Below are 15,030 nucleotides of genomic sequence, written 5' to 3'. Positions count from 1 at the left end.
TGGTTTGGGCTGTGCGTTGATAGATCACTATGTTAATCAGTCAGTCACCTTTGAGTTTTATATATATATAGATAATAAAATAGACTGCCTGTGTTGCATCTTGCTCATTTTGTTGTCGGTCACAGAGTTTAGTAAAACCAAATTAATATCCATTCATTGAGCTTACGAGCATAAAGTTTATCAGTGCCAAATGCCAATTAGACTAAGCCCCAATTTTACCAACGTCTGTTAGTGCTAACAGCTTGTTAAAATGACAAGTCTTCTCTTTCATTCATAAGAAAAACGAAAGAGGTAACGTGATACTAATTCGAGTGTTAACTTTAACAGTCGTTGGTGAAATTGGGGCTAAGCGTGGATAATAGTTTGTGTGGAATCGATACACTCCTATTCTATATCATCTCTTTTAACATATTGTATGCAACTCGATATTTAAAGACTGACTCGATATTTAAAGATGTAAAATTAGAGTTTTTTTCTACATATAGTCCACCGATTCCGTTCGCTTTAGCGAACGGAATCATAAAGATTTATCCGTAGATTATAATAATCCACGTAGCTAGGGGCACCAAATATTTTCAAAGTATATTCTAGCGTCATTGTGGAATTACTAAAGCAACAACCATTAGATGCAGGTGGAGCGAAGGCTCGGGAATGGGGCAAAAGCTATGCATGTTTCGGCGCTATTGTGGAAATATAACAACAACCCTTGTTTGCAGGAAGAGTGTTTGCCAAGTGTGTTCAGGTAGAATTTGGGAACTATAGCAACAACCATCACAGTATTATCGGGGGTCTTAGTGAAACTAAAGCATCATTATGGAACTAAGGCGTCTTACATACGAACGGCACTTGCCAACGGCAGATACAACTGCAGCCGTCGACAATTGACGACGCTTGCAGTTGTGGCATGCCTTGTCTGCCATTTTATTAGTCGACTGCAAAAAGGCCGAATAAGCAGGTGCCGTTCGTCTGTGAGCCCAAATCAACAACCATCGTTCACAGGTAGAGTGCAGGCTCGCGCGGGGCGCGCGATGGAGCTGGTACCACTGAGAGCTCGAGCCACAAACCGTGTCGAGCGGCGCGCGCGGGCAGCGGGGCGCGCGGGCGGCGGGGCGCGGGCTGACATGGCCGGCCCCCCCACCACGACCTTCAACTTCACTCCCAACGCCTCCTTCGAGGACTACGAGCTGCTGACCAACAACACCGACGACCCCGACAACCACTGGTTCTGCGCCAAGTGGACGAGCGCGCAGCAGGATCTGTTCCAGGTTACTAGTTATGAATGCTATATTCCAAGTTCTAGACTCTTTTTTTCCGTGTCTCTTCCTGTATCCATATTTTGCTCTATTGAGTGTGTGCTATGTTATCGCCCAACATTTTTCAATTCTTATTTTAACTGTATATTTTGTATCTGCGATATAAGTACACATGCAACCTTAACAGTGTGGGATATGCGTGGCTGCCACAAAGGAAGATCTTCCGACCGAGCGAGGTGTTATGCTCGGTCAGGCCAGAGCCCACGTGATACAATTCAGCTGTCGTATAGTATATACTGACACGCTCAGAAAACTTCGATAGCGCGATGCAGAAATGTTAGGCGAATTGTGGGTACCGCCACAACAGAATACAAATTACAACTATTTACCAAATGCTGCTTAAGTTTTAAAAGCGTTCAAAAGAATAAAATGCCCACCTATCTGAAAATTTCCCACAAAGCGTGCAATTTTTGCAGGAAATGAGGAAACATAACGACATATTTAATATAAAACTCCACAAAACCGATATTATTTGTTACGCTGATGACACAGCAATTATTTTTTATGGAAATAATTGGGCTGAGGCAGTAAGCACGGCGGAAAATTCACTTAGGAAAATCGCTAGGTGGCTCCAAGATAACCTACTTACGTATCCCCACATAACTTGAGTATCCCCAAGTCTAAAATTCTATTCTTTCATAAAACAGGAGCATCAGCACCTCCTATTTATGTTAATGTTACGCGGTACATACATGTCCTTTAAATAGTCAACAATTATTAGTAAAATGTAACTGTGAGCAACTAAAAAAAGCTACCTTCGTAAAATATTTAGGGGTCATGGTTGACGACAAATTAGACTTCCAGGAACATCTTGTCAGCACATCTAAAAAGATCCGAAAGCTTATCTACATATTCAAGAACTTACGTACATCTGCCACTCCACACCTACTTAAAACCGTTTATATATCTATATGCCAGTCAGTGATATCATACTGCATACCAATATAGGGAGGTGCAGCAACCTCTAAAATGATAGTCCTGGAAAGAGCGCAGAGGTCAGTGCTTAAAGTAATTTAAAAAAAACCCATCTGGTATCCTACATCAAGTGTATATAAAGATTCAGATGTACTCACAGTTCGTGCCATTTTTATACTTCAGGCTTGTGTTAAGGAGTATCATGCTTTTCTTAAATCCCCAAATTATGATGTACTACGTAAAAAAAGAACTTGGAAGCTGCCTCTACCACAAACTAACTCTAGTTTTTCAAGACGACTTAGTCCATATTTACACCCATTTATATACAATAATGTAAAACGAAAATGCGTCCTAGAAGATAGTTCATTAATAGAAGTAAAGACACACACACACACACACACACACACACACACACACACACACACACACACACACACACACACACACACACACACACATACACACACAGCGCGCACTTAAAATTTAAAATCTTTAATGAGTAGCCAGAGGCTCTTTTATTTGTTTTTCAAATATTATACCTTTTTTTTTAATTTAGATCTTAACTAAACTATATGTCTAAAAGAAGGAAAATATATTGGTGATCTGCAGGACAGGCTCAGCCTAGTGCAGGCGCCAAAGTTATACAATACGTGTAAAGTCTGTTATTTATTGTTTTCGTAAGTTCATATACAACTGTAATGTACTCCTAGGTCATATTATAACTACACATTGTAACAGATGCAAAAAGTTTTAAATAAAGATTATTATTATTATAAAAGTTAAATCGGATGCGGGGAGATCTTTAAATTGAACACTATTTCCTACTAATTGCTGATATCACTGCGCAGATTCGATTTACTGGAGAAATTGCACCGTAAGAGTAATGACTACTAACGGATATTTAACAAACTATCATTAAGATGCATGTGATTTTAGTGATTAAATAAAGTGCGATGCGGTGAGTATTTCTGGGATCGTATAAAATTGGTCTGTTATCGCTGTGCAATGAATAAGAACTGGATAATAAATGGACAATAAGCCAATGCTCGGTCGTTGTAAAAATCAGCAAGTTTAAAGGAATGTGCTAATTAAATAGCTTAAGAGACCTAAGTCTGTTGACCAGCTTGAAAAGCAGGCTACGCCGCAAAAACTTTGCTGTTAACGAAGCAAGTTTCATACGCCGGTTTTTTCTTGCCGCGCTAGTTCCCAAGCCGGTTGTAAGCATCATATAGATTGTTAATGTGGACTATAATAAAAGTGTTCGTTCTAACCAATTTGGAATGAACACATTTTTAATTTCATTCAAGAAAATTGAGTATATTCATGCAAATATCTCTCGGTTTACGCCCATCACGATAAGATAATAATGTATCTGACTGCCGCAATCAGAGACATTTTAATGTTGATTAAACTTCAATTTAATGAAGAGTTTGACAGAATAATGTATAGCCTATCAAGTTTTTTTTTTTTTTTATGAAATAAGGGGGCAAACGAGCAAACGGGTCACCTGATGGAAAGCAACTTCCGTCGCCCATGGACACTCGCAGCATCAGTAGAGCTACAAGTGCGTTGCCGGCCTTTTAAGAGGGAATAGGGTAATAGGGGAGGGTAGAAAAGGGAATAGGGTAGGGGATTGGGCCTCCGGTAAACTCACTCACTCGGCGAAACACAGCGCAAGCGCTGTTTCAAGCCGGTTTTCTGTGAGAACGTGGTATTTCTCCGGTCGAGCCGGCCCATTCGTGCCGAAGCATGGCTCTCCCACGTTTGAAACTTATGAAAGTGATTATATTCTCTTTGTAGCCTATAGGGCTTATGTCAAAACTCAAAATCTTCATTTTTTATCACAACTAGCTATTTGACCGAACTTTGCTCGGTATTCGATAAAACACGAATATAATGTCATTTTATAAAAATGATTCCTAGCTAGATCGATTTATCGCCCCCGATAAATCAATCTAGCTAGGATAGAAGATAGGATATATATATATATATATATATATATATATGTGTCTCTATTTCAGGCAGCCAACCTCTGCTTCGCGATCGCGTTCCTCGCGCCGAAGAGCTTCAAGCAGAGCATATTAGTGCTGCGGGCGCTGGCGGCGGCGGGCGCGGTGCTTATGGCCATGTGGGCGGGCGCCGACGTGTGCGCGCCTGACGTGCTCGCCTGGAGCCTGGCGCTCGTGATGGTTAATTCTATACATACGGTGTTCCTGATTATAAGGTGTGTACAGTGTATGAGGGCTAATATATTTTTTAAAGCTGGAGTGGCGCAGGAGCGAGAACAGTGGAACATCCTGGGGGAGGCTTTTGCCCAGGAGTGGGACACTATAGGCTAATAAAAAAAAGTGAAGCGTCCATAGATATTATTATACTCGCAATATTTAATTAGAAGTGCTAGCTGCAGGTTCATTCCATTGCCGGCCTTTTAAGATGTAATACGCTCTCTTTTTGAAGGTTTGCCTTATACCCTTCATGATTCGAAATTAGACACAGATTCTATATACAAAAAAAATAATTCGACTACAATTTGACAAAGGAAAACCGGCTATATAAACGTATGCCCCCTGTTGGCTAATAATTGGGCTACGTATCCATCGACAAATAATGCGATTCTATTGGCCCTTTAAAACATTTTAAAGCCTAACGCAGCAAGTTTCCAAATCTAAGTCGAATGAGAATAATTGTAACTCCGCAGGTCCAAGCTTTTGAAGCGATAAAAAACGGAGTGAGTTCTATTATGTGTCGCTTTAACAGAGTATAATTAGATTAATCATATTTAGATTATTTAAGTATAGTTATATATAACACAAGAACTGCATAAATCATAATCAAATTGTACGTAATTGATTTTACCAAACTGTATATAATAATATGAGTCATAAATCATAATATACGAGTGTACTAATTAGTTAGTTTTCACCAGTATCATTAATTTGTCAGTCGATAATTTAGATATCTATTCGACGAAGTCTAATTTATTGGCCGCCATAATGAATCGTCGATAATAATTAGCGAGGTAATAATTAACACCAATATAATTAATGATGTCCACTTCGAATACTCTCTAAGATATATTTCGTTTAAATATTGTATACGTCATGTACTATTTAGTCAGTAACTTATAAAGGCAACCTTATGTAGCACAATGACTTATGACTACGAGTATATTAAGACTTTACATTGATTACAATAGCAGGTGCCAGCATTACTTGATTCCACCATTATCAGCACTGTAACATTATAAACATTGGATACGTTAGATAAGCTGACTTAATTTTAATTCGATTACTGTACATTTTAATAATGTAACATCATTATTCAAATTTCAACAAAACTATAACTTTTTCGCAATACATTATTGTATTCGGAAGTGGAAGAACACAATAACTAACATTTTACAACATACGAACCATTACTAATTTTCCCTTATAATTTGAACAAACCTGTAACTTTTCAACTTCATCACCTAGGCGGTTTTCTACTCGTACTTCATTTGGCTACACATACATTCCACAATTTTCATATTTCAAATAATTTTTCCGATCCTAATGCCTCAATTTTTTTAACCACTTACTTGGTTACTTTTACTTGGTACTACTAACATATTATATTCCGTGCTTTTACTTGGTTCTTTCACTCACGTCTTTACTTGTATTTGACACCACTGATGTTTTGTCAGGTTTCTCCCGCCGGCGCTCTCACTAGAACTGACGGACCTCTACCTCAAGTTGTTCAAGCCGTTGAAAGTGAGCAAGAAGCACTTCCAGGAGCTGACGCGGGAGGCGCGGTTAGTGCGGCTGGAGCCGGGGGAGGCCTACGCGGTGGAGGAGGTCACGCCGGCTGACGAGAGACTGTCGATATTGTTGAAGGGAAAGTAAGTATTTGATGTCGCTCTTTAAATACCTACTGGGATAAGCCTAGCCTACTCATTACTATCTATATCTGTGTAATAAAAAAAATAAGTTTATTTCTCCCACACCAAGTACACAGAATAAATGAAAACAGAATACAAAAATATGACAAACATTTTAGACTTGCAGTGTGGGAGACAGGAGCCCAAACTAGGTTACCCTGTTCCTTGCCTGTAATTAAAACTACCGAGAAACTCAAACGTAAATATTTGATCGTACACAGGGTGTAACAAGACTAAGTGATAATACTTTAGGATGTGTACGTGTCCCTTATATTATAGAGTTCACTGTAAAAGTAGCAGTGCTGAAAGAGTATTTTTTTGTGATTTATACAGGGTATAACAAAACTAAGTGATAATACTTTAGGGTGTTTATGGGTCGCCCTATATAGAGTTCGCTGTGAACTTGCAGCGCTAAAAGAGTAACTTACTTTTCCATCTTTGTATAAAAAATTCCATGACACGCGGGCGCTTGCCCATACAAATAACAACTGCTACCTAATTTCACAGCGAACTCTATAATATAAGGAACACATACACACCCTAAAGTATTATCATTTTGTTAGTTACACCTAGTATAAGTAAGCATGAATCGCGTCATGAATTTTTCCATACAAAGGTAAAAAATTACTCTTTCAGCGCTGTTTATTTCACGGCGAACTCTGTCTAGGGGACCCATACACCCCCTAAAGCAGGGGTCACCAATTAGTTTCGCTCGGGGTCCGTTTTAAGAATTAAAATAACCTTCGCGGTCCACACATTAAAAAAACACCTTTGTAATTACGGAAATTGCAAATGTGTTTATTTGTATCAATGAGAAAAGTGTAAATTTTTGTTGCTACAAATTCATCAGTCGAGACTGAAATTAATTTTAAACGAAGAACATGCTTCGGTCCCGAGGTCCGGATGCGGACCGCGGTCCGCCATTTGGTGACACCTTCCTTAGTATTATCACTTAGTTTTATTACACCCTGTGTTTTGTTAGATGTCGCTTTTTAAGAGTAGGCTATATCATTGATAAATGATAACTCTACCTCTTTATCTGTATTATTTAACACTTCAAGAGAGCCTCAAACTGTACATTTATAATCGTATATAAAGAAACCTTCCCTAGCTATATTTGCCACGGTATAATTGACGGCTTATTGTTGACTCACAGGTGCCTATAGTTGGTTAGAACCCTCAAAATGCAATATGTATAGAAAACGCAAAATATCAATAAACCCCTATACATTTTTGTATACGCTTGCCCCTATCGATCGTAGCTAAATTTGCGAAAAGCGTACTCGACTACACTTTTTGTCCGTTTTATTTTAACAGAGTTTTTATAGCTCTGGTACTGTTTTGGGCCCGGCTAAACACTGCGAACGTAGCGTGCTCTGTGACCGTTACAATTCCCTTGTATACCTTTAGGGAATGGGACATTATTACACGAGCACTCGTACATTCTCCCCCGGATAAAATACATTCGCTTAACAAAACCTTCGCAACTGTAAAGTACAATTCTTTCTTTTATGTGTACCAAAGATTTATGGGAACATAAAATGAATTAATATTTTTTTTATTATTACTTACTACTCCCGATGAAAAAAAAGAGTGTTAGTTTGACGTGTCTGTTTGTATCTAGACCTCTGTGGCTCAGTAATTGGTGGGATGTTGGTAGCTTGGTAGGTTGGAATCTCGCAGAGGGAACAAAAAGTTTTCAAAGTTCCTGGGTCATGGATGTGTATTAAATATGTGTATCATATAATAAAAATCTTAAATATATTTATAGTATAAAAGTTGTCCAGTACCCGTAACACAAGTCCTTCAGGTACTTAGCACGGGGCCAGACCGACGTGGTGTGAAGCGTCCATAGATATTATTATTATTTATTACTTATTAGTTATTATCTCTCTATGGCATCTCAGATTCAAAACGGGTGAAACGAGAGTGTTGTTAAAAAAAGGTAATTATAATCACTTGAATTGAACTTTCAGCATTAGTTCAATAATATCTTTTTCTGACACTTCCTAGCTAGAATTTTGTAAGGGTGGTGGTTTTTAAATTACTTTTTTTTGTTGTAACATTCATCAGGAAAGTTAATTTTATTTAAAAACGGACAATATTTAGGCAATCGTTTTGAGGTCAGCTAAAAAACGCATCAACGAAATGACAAAGCAATTGCTGTAATATTTTGTTGTCGTATTCACCGTAATATGCGAAGTGCAAAGCTGAAAAACCTTTTGAATTATGACATCATTGAATGCAAAAAGGGTAATTTATGCAACGTTAACGAAAAGCGAGGTATTTCGCTGCATGTTCGTTTTAATAGGCGCGCAATTTTCTACGCCCACAGGCCTCGGTCAAACTCCATTCTAAGCTACGCCATATGTCCCGATAATGCTAGCGTGAGCAGTCTATGTAGCGTATGTACTGTCAGTAAACCTCGCTTTTAACTTCACGACTTGGTAGTTAATGCAGATAGCTACTGAGAATCTACCAAACATGGTAAATGTGTTAGAAATATTATATTTCACACATGTATGTAGTAATAACTATTTTTTCACTACTGACTATTACCGAGATTTCATTATAAAGATGTATGAAAACACGCTAAATGAAGCGATTTTCATTACTTCAAAAAAAGAGGTTATCAATTCGACGCGTATGTATGTAATATTTCCATAACCGCCCAATTTCGTATAATATATTAGTCTATATCAGCGTTTGAACGAATGTGTTTGAAATAATGTATGACGTATGTATGTATGTATGTTTTTATGTTTGTATTCGCATATCTCTGGAATTCCGATTTCAGTTATTCTTTTTTTGTTGTACTATATATTGTCAATTTAGGGAATAGTGCAAGTTTCATCAAAATCAGTTCAGTAGTTTTGGAGATAGGGAGTTTTAAATCTCAACTACGTACAATTTTGAAATCGGTTTTATCTTTTTAAAATACAGTTTTTTGTAATGTAAGAGAGTTCTTAGCGTCATCATTATCAGCTTACTTATATTATAAAATCAGTTTTCCTAATTTAAATATCGTTTTTTAGAATGCGAGTGAGTTGTGACGAGACACACCTTCACTACATACAGCCGTACCAGTTCGTGGACTCGCCCGAGTGGGAAGCCAACAGGGAGCAGTCCGACGACGTCTTTCAGGTAATACCTCACCCACTGAACTCTGCCAGGCGAAAAACGATCGTTGGAACAGGATGATAAAGTTGAAATTCGCAAACGATCTAAGCCCAGCCCATTGATGACGTAATTCACTCAAGTACAAGTACTCGAGTCTCGTACGTTCCAAATGCATATTTTAGGGTTTTCCACGAGGACAAGTTTTCGTACAGTTTTTTACCGGAAAAAGATCAGATACGCGAATAATGAAACGGCATGTGGATACAAAGACAAGTCTTTCACTTTTGCAACTTTACGCGTGATACGGACAAACTTTTAAGGAACATCACCAGTGTCTAAATGGTATACGTAACGTCCATTTAAAAACCGACTTTAGCAGCTGCGTTTAAAGTTTTGTTTCATCTCGCATAGTATAGGAAGCTGGCCTCAAGTAGGTTGCGGGAAGGCCCATTAGATGTAAGTACAGCCCTCAGTCTTGCGAGCGCCGCCCGACACCTGTAGCGAAATAATTACTAAATGGCGAAATGGCTCTAGCTAAAAGCTTTTGCTATGTAAATCGCTAACTTAGTTCGGCTAACCACCGTTTAATATTATGTATTAATTTATATGCATAATACGTTCTGTGATTATTCGATTATGAAATAAACATTATCGGTCTTACCACAAAAAAACTAAACATCTGTTGTATAGTTGTTTTGAGACCAATTTGTACTGAATTTCTCTCTAATCAACTGAACAGTTGATGTTCTGTTGACTGACTGTTGAACAACAGGTCTTTAAATCTTTTGTAGTAAGACCGTATAAATATTATCTCTAGGTATACGTCTCTTGTTTTAATGACGAAAATATATTACATGCTAACTTTCCAACATGTTACACCCACAATTCACAAAATTAATATTGCTTAAATTTAATATTGTGATGTTTTTATATAACTTACAGTAATTATCTGGTTTTTCCAACGAATAATAAAAACGGGTTTCCAACCGTTGCAATTTTCGGTGCGGTTGTACCCTGTGGTATAACTAGAGTGATATAATTTAATAATGTCCTAAACACGTGTTCAAATGAAATCAGTTAAAAAGCACGCATGCTTATAATGTCGCTATGTTCAGCTCCGGCTACATTATTAATGTTGTATGTTTTCTTATTAAATTATAATCTGCTTGGTACGAAGCATTTTGCGCTTCTAAATTATATTGTGTCTTAGAAGAATCTAGTCAATTTACTAGTAACTAGTGCGATACATCTTTCTATGTATGATCTTGGAGCGCTTGGGCTTATATTTTAGTTTTTAAATAGTTAATGGAGTCAGGCGTTACTTTGCGGAAATCCATAGTTTAAATTTAGTTTGTTATTATTTTTAGCAATATTCCGCGAAAAGTTGTTTTCGCGGAATATTGCTAAAAATAATAACAAACTAAATTTTAGTTTTTATTACCATAAATATAATAAATCTAAGGGTTGATTCAGACCGCAACGCGACGCGTAGATGCATTTCTAAAATATAGATTTGACAGATTCGCAAGACGTCTCTCGCAATTGAAATATGTCAAATCCATACTTTGTGCCACGCCGCGCCCTATGACCCTAAGGGTTGATTCAGACCGCAACGCGACGCGTAGATGCATTTTTAAATTTATATGACGACCTCTGTGGCTCAGTGGTGAGCACGTCGGTAGCTCAAGCCGGGGGTCGCGGGTTCGAATCCCGCCGACGGAACAAAAAGTTTTCAATGTTCCCGGGTCTGGATGTGTATTAAATATGTGTATGATATAATAAAATCTTAAATATATGTATAGTATAAAAGTATTAAATATATTTTCGTTGTCTGGTACCTGTAACACAAGTCCTTTAGGTACTTAGCACGGGGCCAGACTGACGTGGTGTGAAGCGTCCAAAGATATTATATATGGATTTAATAGATTTACAAGACGTCTCACACAATTGAAATCTGTCAAATCCATACAAATATGCCGCGCCGCACCTCGCCTCGCCTCGTCGCGGTCTGAATTGACCCTTAATTTGTACTGAATTGACAGATTGGCATGTCGCCTCGCGCAATTGAAATCTGTCAAATCTATACAAATTTATGCCGCGCCGTGCCTCGTCTCGGCTCGTCGCGTTGCCGTCTACTGTATTTTTATGTTTCCTGTTTAGGCATAAAAGGACAATTTTTGAGCATTAAAAACTCTTGATATTTTCTAGAAATATTTCTATCAGTCTTAACAAAACTTTAATAAAATGTTATACTTACAGTAGTTTTATTACGAGTCGTGTGAACTACAAGTCATATGAACATGATACCAAAGTTCGCCACTTCAATGGCTTAGAACACGAAATTTTGTACTGACTTGAGTGTTCAGTGCGCCAAAACGGCTGCACATTGTACTAACTACTTAGTTCCTGCTTTGTTTCTTCGAATACAACTTTCTTGTTTTGGTTGTTAATAAAAATATCGGTAGTTGTTAAAGTTTGTATAGAAGAACTTGAGGAAGGTGATATTGTTAAGTAAACTGTCACAATTCAAACTATTCTAGTTTTTAAGTGATGCTGATAATAATTTGTGCTATGTTTATCGGAAACGTTATGTTAGACAAGTATTTATATAAATGGCTAGATTCTCGGCTCGGGGACTAAAAAAATAGACTTCTCAAAAACGATCTCCCAAGTCCCAACTTATTAAGTAATATTTTCAAATTTTGAACTTCGTCTTTTTTAAAGTTTCCCTTATTAATATAAGCCAATTATCGCGTATGTATCAACAGTTCCCTTTTATTAACTTTCCCTTCACCATTATGAGGGTTTTTTGGAAAAGTAGGAAATTGTCGGAAAATTCCTACTGACAGTTTTTGAAGACACTGGTCGAGTGAGTCGTATCTGTCCTTAAGGACCACACTACACCGGAATGGCAGAGGCGAGGCGAGCACTTTTAGTGTCATATGATTTTAAACTTTATCTTCATTATTGTAATATACTATGTAAATACAATAATGAAGATAAAGTTTAAAATCATATCATGACACTGAAAGTGCTCGCCTCGCCGCTGCTATTCCGGTGTAGCGCAGCCCTAGGTATCCCCCACATTAGGCGTGCGCGTTCCTGCCCCCGTAGACAAGTGGCAAAACGCTTACGCTAACGTTAACGCTAGCGCTACAAAATGTATGGATTTGACATTAGTATTCGCTAGCGAAGCGATGACTAATGTCAAATCGCATACATTTTGTAGCGCTAGCGTTAGCGTTAGCGCTTTGCCACTCGTCTACAGGCCCTGGGGCGTGTGAGCGAGAGAACGCCGCGTGCGTGACGCGTTAATATGCGAATACGGAAAAAGGCACTATTAGATAGGAAAAATTATTTAATACTTTTTAGTTCATATTATAAGGATATTATTATTGTGTTTACTTCGGAAGTCGGTTTAAATTTTTTGTTAATTAGTATATAACGACGCATGTGGACGATAGTACCTAATAAATCCAATCAGTCGCTGATTATTTCTCTAGGGCTCATTGCCAAGCCACTATAATAATTATAAAATAAAGAACTGCATATGCAGTGAGCTTGCGCTGCGGCACGCCCAATATGGGGTCAGACTTAGTAGTTGTAGTAGGAGGAGGAGTTCTGGCCGATTGGAGTCGTCTACAGGAGGTTCCGAGGACGACTTCCGAACACGCCTCACGTCGCAGACAATACGTGTTTAGTGTTAGTTTTTAGTATAATTGTATGTATGTTAGTCTATAAGATATTTATAATATGGGCCAAGATGCCTGAGTTAAATAAATAAATAAAAAAAAATGTGGCAAATGTAGTTTCGTCAACCCTAACTGAAGAGTACCTATCCTGGTGTTGCAGGTGACAGTGGTGGCGGAGGAGGTGTGCACGTGCGTGTGCTGGCCGCGCATGCGCCTCGAGCGCGTACTGCGGCACCGGCCCGCCGTCAAAGTCGTGCTCGACTGCCTCATAGGTAGAACTACTACTTACTAGTTACTACTACTTTTTGTACTTCGATGATGATGAAATTGACATGAGTGGGGTTTGGATACGAAATGTCTGACAATCAAAATAACTTCTTTATTGTTGTGCGTTATTTTTGGATTATAATATTATTTGATACATAATGATATTTGTATTATTAACACATTTTTGGTGTAACTTCCAGGTAAGGACATAACGCACAAGCTGTACTCAGTCAGCGAGGGGCTGAGTGCGGGCGCGGGGGCGGAGGGCGAGGGGCCGCCGCCCCACCTCACGCGCTCAGCCAGCGTCGACGCCGTGCACGAGGGCGCGCGGGGCCGCCTGCGCAGCCTCGCGTGGCGGACAAGAACGACGGGCAAATGTGAGTGAGATAGTATAATTTGGGAATTATTTTAAGTTAGATATTGGAACCTGTAAGAGAAAGACTTAGGAAAAGCTAAGCTTACAAAGTCATTGAATCATCTCAAAAAAATCACATGTTGATTTTATTTAAACTCAACTATGGTTGGAAAACTCAACTCTAAAAATGCATTGTATTTCAATACATATGAATATTTGCAATAATAATATTACATCGCAAGTTCTGAGCAACAACTCGATCAAATCGATCTGGTGGTGCAAACATTGTTTGTGATTTTATTGCACCGCTTTTTTGCTATTTTAGACACAATAAAACTTTAGTGTGTTAGTAGGTAAGATAACCTAACAATCTCGTCGTAAAATTCCAGCAAACTCCTACTGGCAGCCGATGGTAGCGAGGCAGTTCCTGCGCTCGTCACCGTTCGGGGGTCGCGCGGCGCCAAAACTCGTTCCTCAAGCGTCATCAACCAGTTTGCAGCCGCCCGCGCGCAGGCGGAGTCCGCCACGACGGTCCACCTCCTTCAGACGAGGAAGGGAGGTGAAGTTTGCGGAGCCGGGCGCAGAGGGACCGCAAGGGTTGCAGGGGCCGCAGGGCCTCGGCGTGTGACGACCACTCGTGCGGCCCGACGAGCCGCTCGCGCACACCTGACCATCACACGAGCGAACGAACACCACTGAGTTTTGAGAGCCGGTCCCTAATGTTGCTAGAGCAGAACAGAACTGGTAACTAAAGTAGAAGCCGTAGAGTTGAGTCTGTCGAAAATTGAAAAGAGTATTAAAAAGAAAGAGATGTTACGAGAAGTACAGTGACAGAGAAAATAAAGAGAATTCAAAGAGTGACATAAAAGCGAACTCGACATTAAATAAAAAGTTCATACAATAATTAATGATCAAATCATGTCGAAAAACCGAAAGTATGAGATGCTATAATAATATGAGGTCAGAATGAAACCTACAGTAGAAGATAGCAATACTTCTCGTACGTTTTGGATATCTGGAGTAACGATATAATGATGGCAGAGAATAGCAACTCTACGGTTAAAGCTACTTCTGGACTGGCGCGAATGCTGACGGATTGTCTACAGTTTGGCTTGGACACCAAAACCTTCTTCCGAAAGTCAGCCAGATTTAAACAATGTCTCTCCAAAATGTATCTTCCATTTCTTTTAATTACGTCCTTCTTAAGAGAAGGACGTAATAAAAATATATTACGTCCTTCTCTTAAGCTTAATAGCTTTTTCTGTTTACTTAGATATAAGTAAACAGAAAAAGCTATTTTATTTTGAACCGTAGAAAATTAATGATTTAAACTACTAAATATACTCTTTAATCATATAAGTATAGCACCCACAAGTGCACTAAAACCTGATAGTGACATAAAAATACATTTAAACGGTGCTAGATAGGGAAATAAAAAACTATTCAAGCCAA

General features: G+C 38.7%; 1 protein-coding gene across 1 annotated transcript; it reads left to right on the top strand.

The window, feature by feature from the left end:
• Window positions 1–1,117: 1,117 nt before the first annotated feature.
• LOC121731265 (blood vessel epicardial substance-like) lies at window positions 1,118–14,761 on the top strand. The gene is made up of 7 exons (XM_042120626.1): window positions 1,118–1,265; window positions 4,250–4,452; window positions 5,911–6,105; window positions 9,180–9,288; window positions 13,117–13,228; window positions 13,424–13,600; window positions 13,968–14,761. Exons 1-7 carry the CDS (start codon window positions 1,122–1,124, stop codon window positions 14,204–14,206), a joined length of 1,179 nt encoding a protein of 392 aa, XP_041976560.1. The 5' UTR covers window positions 1,118–1,121; the 3' UTR covers window positions 14,207–14,761.
• The last annotated feature ends 269 nt before the right edge of the window (window positions 14,762–15,030 follow it).

The sequence above is a fragment of the Aricia agestis genome, chromosome 10 (assembly GCF_905147365.1).
Source record: "Aricia agestis chromosome 10, ilAriAges1.1, whole genome shotgun sequence".
NCBI classification, from domain to species: Eukaryota; Metazoa; Arthropoda; class Insecta; order Lepidoptera; family Lycaenidae; genus Aricia; species Aricia agestis.
The sequence above is the reverse complement of the archived record's forward strand: the minus strand, read 5'-3'. Positions and strand labels throughout refer to the sequence as shown.